The sequence below is a fragment of the Rhea americana genome, unplaced genomic scaffold (assembly GCF_003343005.1).
Source record: "Rhea americana isolate MKP2758 unplaced genomic scaffold, rheAme1 scaffold_22, whole genome shotgun sequence".
Taxonomy (NCBI): domain Eukaryota; kingdom Metazoa; phylum Chordata; class Aves; order Rheiformes; family Rheidae; genus Rhea; species Rhea americana.
In genome coordinates, this window is record NW_028186329.1 from 7,897,712 (window position 1) to 7,904,140 (window position 6,429).

At 40.4% G+C, this 6,429-nt stretch overlaps 1 protein-coding gene across 1 annotated transcript in view; it reads left to right on the plus strand.

Annotated features, from left to right (window-relative positions):
• IQCH (IQ motif containing H) overlaps window positions 1-6,429 on the plus strand; it is a 75,544-nt gene that overhangs the window by 49,320 nt on the left and 19,795 nt on the right. The window contains exons 15-16 of the mRNA XM_085305447.1: window positions 101-221; window positions 1,975-2,261. Of these exons, the coding sequence (XP_085161573.1) occupies window positions 101-221; window positions 1,975-2,261 (408 nt within the window). The remainder of the gene's footprint in view (window positions 1-100; window positions 222-1,974; window positions 2,262-6,429) is intronic.

Genomic DNA, 6,429 nt, shown 5'->3' on the forward strand with positions numbered 1-6,429 from the left:
TTTTTTTTGCCTGTTGGAGGCCTGGTTTTTAATCACCCCACAAGCAGTTTTCATTTCTGTAGTAAAATTGCTTGTGGTTCTATTTAATTTGTTTCTGCAGGAGCCAGCTTTGGTGAAGATCTCCCAGGAGCTGCCGGGCCTTTTAGCTCAGCACGTACAGCCAGTCAATGAGAAACGATTCCCTACATGGGAAAAATTCCTCCAAACATTTCTTAGTCAAGGTAAATAAGACTGCAAAGTCGCTGTTAAGTGTTAAAAGGAGTAATTATACCATATTGTATACCATATTCTTGTTAATCTTGGGCCCATTTAAATATTTATCTCCTTTTATTTCTCCCCTTATGCTTCAAATGTTCATTTAAGAATGAATTATAGGCAACTGTTCTATCATTCATATGTCCTACCCAAGCATTTAACCCATATTAATCCTGGTTTACCTTTCCCACATGATTCTGAATCAATAAACGTTAACTCCTTAGTGCTAGGTTACTATGCTGGAGATCGTGTCACATTTGAGGAAGGACTTAATTAGGGAAGGTTAGCATATGAGCCTGCACATATTTAAGTGTAAGAAGTCTYCATCTTTGTTAGGTACTGGTGAGCAAACATCTGCAAGACCTGGCTCATATAGAAGTGAGCTATATATACGCTGCAGATGCTATGAGCACACTTCATGTAAAGTCAGCTATGCTCGTAATCTTTAAGCAAACTAGCATGGATAAAAGCTGAGCTTTCTCCCCAAATTTTTGCCTTCTAAGTAGGTGGTGCAGCCAGCGTGGATCAGTAATGCTGTGCATTGCACTGTACAGAATGTGGGTACAGACTCACTGTTAGACCATTGCTGGGCTCTTTCTTGCCCTCTGAGCTAAAGGAACATGAGCAAGTTCCAATCTGCAAGTTTGGCTGTTTTGCTAGCACAGTGCTGAGTCCTCAGCRGGGCTTCCAGCAGTAACTCAGTCAGGGCACCTATGGATCAGAGCTGGCCCATATCCAACTGGCTACAACTCAGAAGTGAGTCCATGTTTGGCCATAGAAGGCAGTGCAGATAAGTGTTGTCTAATTGCTACATATCAGTATATCTCTGAGTGAGCTTTGCATARGTATGTTAGAATCTGATATTCAGATGCCAAATTTTAGACTGAGAAGATGCAGTATTTGTGCTCGAGTAGTAAATTTTTGTGGTAGTCTGCCCTGCGGTTGTATTATTTCATTATATAAAATAGATATATGCATTTCATAATTTCTGTTTGTTGAATTGATAATAGCAATTCAAAAAAAAAGGAAAATATTTTTGGAAAAATAATGCTGGTTAACATATATGGCACCAGTTTTTATTATATTCTAGTTTATCCTAAAAAATGCATTAAGACAATAAAATGCAGGGAAATGCCAAATAGTGTTTTTTTTTTTTTTATGTGTATGTGTATGATTTCCTATAGTCAACTCTTCTGACCTTCTCACCTACATGCTAAATTCCTCATGTGGATGAATACCACCAGACAGACCTACTTATCCCAGACCACCATACAGATGGTGATCCCAGAGTAGTTCACAGTTGGAGATAAAGCTCCCCAGAGACACCCCTGCCCCCTCTCATTGCCACTGCAATACCATTCTGGGTACAGCAATTAGGACAGCCCAGGATTCATTCATATCACCTAAGAGCATATTCGTTCTGTCAGATACATGATATAGCACCAGTTTGGAACTGCTCTCAAAGCAYCTGCAGCTCAGAAGCTGTAGGTTGAACTGTCCAGGGCTATAGTAGTGGAGATACCATCTTTCTCTTCTAAGAGATTCATGGGTTCTAGCTATGCTGCTCACATTACACTTACTTACTTGCTGCATCTCCATAGCAGTCCTCCTGCAATGGCTGAGCACAACAGGAGCTGGGGGAGGTTCTTTCTGTGCACTCTGAAGAGCTTCACATATGAATTTTATTGCTAGCTTAACAGCTAATTCATTTCTTACTAGGTGGTGTGATAGAAGCCTTCCCACTCTCTGAAAATGTCACAAACCTTACAGTGGATATGCTGATAGAACCAACAGGCAAGATAAAAATAATGTCATCTGGAGACCAGCTCCATGCTGACGGCCCTTTGCGATCATCTGGCACTACCATTCCACAATGTTCTGTTGATCCAGCAGTTCTTAATTCRCTGTGCTTGAAAATAGGAGAGACCTGTAAATCTAAGGGAGTGCTCGGTTACTTTTCAGTTGACTTTGTGACTTTCATCCATCCACAAACGATGGAGCAGCAGGTGAGTGGGGCAGATATGTTACTTCATATTTTCCCACTAAGATCAAGAAATGTCTATGTTCCTCTTAGACACCAACAGATAAAGGGAAAAACTTACCCTCTGAACAAACTTTATTTTGAGGCAGTGAAGCATGTGGAGCTACGTATATGATAATTTTAACATCATAAAACTTAGAGCCGGTCTAGCCAGTTAGACCTGAGGAATCTTTTCACTGGCCTGAGGAGTAACAACTCAGCAGTGCCTGTAGGGGTTCTTTCAAAGCTGAGTGATAAGAAAATAATAATATTTGAATTTTTAATGACCTTTTCTGCCTAAAATAAGTGTATTCTGCAATAAAGTGGTAATTAGAGAGGATAGTCTCATGGCTAAGACCACAAAGAGGATTTTAATTTCAAAATGTTGACAGTTTTGAATCTCTTGTATTTTGCTCTGCAAAAAATCATTGTATGGATTATTGCACTCTTTTTAGTAAACCAGCATCTTGTGAAGAATGCACGTATAGTCTGAGGATGAATCCAAGCAAGAAGGGATATTGATAGTTTTTTACAGCAAGTGGGAACGTAGTGCTGGACAATTGAGTTTACATCACAGTGGCTAATTTAGGTATGGATGGGTAATTGAAGCAATCTGTTGTTATGTCTCGGGAAGTTACAGGCCCTGAGCCACAAGGTATTGTGTCTCAGCTGATGGAGAGTAGCAGACTGTGGGATACCAGCTCATTGTAAATGAAAAGGAAACTCTGCTCGTTCAAGCCACTTTTGTTCTCCATTTGGTTTTTAGAATGGCTGAGGGAAGACTGCACAGTAAGAATGATAGATGTTATCTTAAACCAGATACAGAATTATCCCATGTCAGCAAAACACAAGCTGAGGTCAGTGTTTGTTGCGTGACAGTGCATATGACTGAAGGTATCATTATGGTGATGGACGCAAACTTGGTTTGCTTCACAGAGGTGGAGGACTGGAAGCAATGAATGCAGAGCATTTGCAGCCTCTCAGTTGAAGGGTAATAACTTCTTAAAATGTGCTCGTGCAATAGCTTAAACTGTTTCTCGTACAAATGTTCCTGTGGGATTCCCTCTGTGGATCTTTGTTCTAATGAGTCTTCCACCTGGGTTGTGCAGGCTCCCGAGTGTGTTTAGCAGCACCCATTTCATCTATTAAAGCTCTGCAGCTTTCTGCATGCACGGTCTCAGGAGCAGAACATTACTGCAGAGCGGCGCGAGCCTGCTGCCGTTTCCGTTCCAGCTCCCCTCCTACAGCCCGAGGCCACACACCGCTTTCTGCTGCAGTGTAAATGTGTGTACAATTAATAGCTTGTTTGCTTTTAGCAGAAGATCAGCAGATTCAGATACTGCGTGACTTATTATGAAATTCAGTTTTATGATTGCGTCTTGCAGTTCATCATACTTTCTCTAGTCCTGAAATCCTTATACTGCGGGCATGCTAATTGCACACACGCATTGCACAAATGTGGGGAGAGAGATGTGTGGCCTTTTTGGCAGCCTAGGCTGAACAATGCAGCATTTCAATTTGTGATACTCCAAGGTTAACACCTTGAATTACGTGGAAGGGCACACGCCGCTAGGAAGCCCCTGTAGTTTCTGGGGTCCTGGAGCACCGTGTGACCTCCAACAGGCATAACTAAGCAAACAGAAGGAACTGAATAAACTCTTTCCCAGGGATCCTGCCCAGGAGAGCCTTTTGTGTAGGTGAGTAATGGAGCCTTTTTTAAAGGTAAAACCAGAACCACTCAAGTGACCCTGGTCCTCCCTGACAGAGTTTACAAGTCTAACAGCAAAACCCYGTAGTCAACTGTATCAGGACTTTTGACAATGTAAAAAGTGATGTGATAAGATAGCAGGAGGGTATCAACTCCAGAACCCACTGCTGCCTACAAGAGACTGCAGGGAAGTGGAGGAGCTGTGGCCACTGCCCCTTATAATGCACAGCTGAATTTTCAGATCTTGTAATGCGCACTTCTTTCAGTGCCAAGGTTCAAATAGGTAAAAGAATGGATTGAAAGCATTATGAGAATGAGTTACCCTCATTCCCTCATTAAAGTCCACTTTTGAGGTGAAATTCTTTTAAGAGGCAATAAAGGAAAGTTTCTGTGTGTGCACCAAAAATAAATCCTAGCATTCATTTAATTCCATTCATTAGTATCTCTCGCAGGATTCACAATAGATGTGTCTCATTCCATTAGCAGTCTGCAACATACTTTCCAACTAAATCTTACTCTGTGTTTTTGTCCTTTGTTTCCTGGCATGAATATTGATGATCAGTCTTGATCACAGCTTATAACAAAATATTAATCTTATATTTTTTCTATTCTTGAGTAATCTGGCATTTGTTTTATTCRTAACATCAGATGTCTTTGTCACAATGTGATCTGCTACCAGTTAGACACTGTGGAAAGCAAATGCAGAGCATCACTGAATACTATATTCTGTTTWAAAACATTTACGTGAGCTGTAAAATCAGTTAAGCCAGATTTCCTATAGATTTTTCTTGAAGTTTAGTTCCTGTGCATATTCTCCAGCTGAACTCACCCTGCAGCCTCTCCTGTGGTAGCATCACGGATGAGTCCATTTCCTCTATTCAACTGCCTATTTTAGGAATCTTATGTGAGTTTAAAATATTTCACATTTCTACCTTCTTGCCAAATTTTGTTGGTATTGGCCAATAGGGTTGAATATTATGACAGTTATACAAACCTGAAGCATAATGCCACACTTCAGGGAAAAAAAAAAAAAAAAATCTGGATGAAAAGACATTGAGCTTGCAGTGTCCTGGCAGTGGCCTTTTGAAGACTAAAGAAAATGAAATGATTTTGAAAAAAGCAAAATCCTTATTTTTAATGATAGATAACGTTTTTGAGCTTACTAAGTACAACCATATGTATTCAGAATTAGCATTTGCATGCAGATGCTAATTCAAAATCTCAGCACCAAGTTTCAATTATTTCTCGACTTTCTGATGTGCTGCTTTGCTCATGCAATTACCTAGTTATCTGAGCAAGTCTGTTGTCTTCTCTAAACTTCACTTAGGACCCTCAAGGTTTAAAGAGCGCAGCTGTAATTAGGAGCCCAACTCTGTYTGCTCCGAGAAGCTATGCAGTGTGGCTGGAGTTCTCCGAGATGGTGTGGCTGTATGCACGCAAATCCGTCTGTGGGGCTGTTTCTCATAGGCATCTTTGAAAATCACAGCTTGTATGGTGTGAGAAAAGGCTTTAAATACAGGGCTCGTATTTAAAACCCAAGAGTTAGCATATGGTATCTATTGGCAAAGGCAGGCTCTTTGGCTGTGCTATGATAATTACATTCCATTTTAAGCACCGAGAAGGCTTAAAACCAAGCTTTTGGTGACTGATAGCAGCATAGGGTGACCACGGTAAATCGGAGAATCCGAATTTGTTAACACTGAAATGTGGGTCGCGGTTACATTTGACTCCCCAAATGTATTTACACAGGAGTTGTAAATAGAACTSTGGATAAGCCATACTGGATAACTTCCACGTAAAGGTGCCTTAAAAAGATTAAGGGATGACATTCTCACCCACTGAAGTCAGCGGGAGTTTTGCCAGTTGCTTCAGTGGAGCCAAGAGTTCACCCAAACACAGAAACGTTCCCTAGATTATCAGGTTGTGACACTTCGTGGCATGGACGAGGACGTATTAAATCAATCGCTGTTTCACATGGTCTCTTGCTGCTCCTGTCTGTTCTCTCTTGGTTTTCTTCCCTTGTTTCCAGTTGATTCTACCTTAGTAYTTCCTACATTTGTCAGCGTGTACCACAACTTTAACAGTATTTAAACACTGTTTTTCTAAAATTTAACTAGATATAGAGCCAATTAATGAGGCCATCTGTCTTATGAGAGAGATTATACAAAAGACTATGCTTCTGAAAGCCTATTTTTTGGCAAACAGGAAATCCTRTTAGACTCTCTGAACATCCACTCACCAGTTTCAGAAGTGCCCATTTTAATGCAGTAGCTGAAAGGCTCAGATAAATTTCCTAGAAGTGCAGTGTACTTAGGCATCCTTTCAAAGCTATATTTTACAGAAAATATCAACTGAAAATATCATATTTTCAGGAAAGCTGAAAAATAAATATATCATTTAACAGCTGTTACCAGTGCAGTCTACGAGTATTTAAATACTTAAAAAA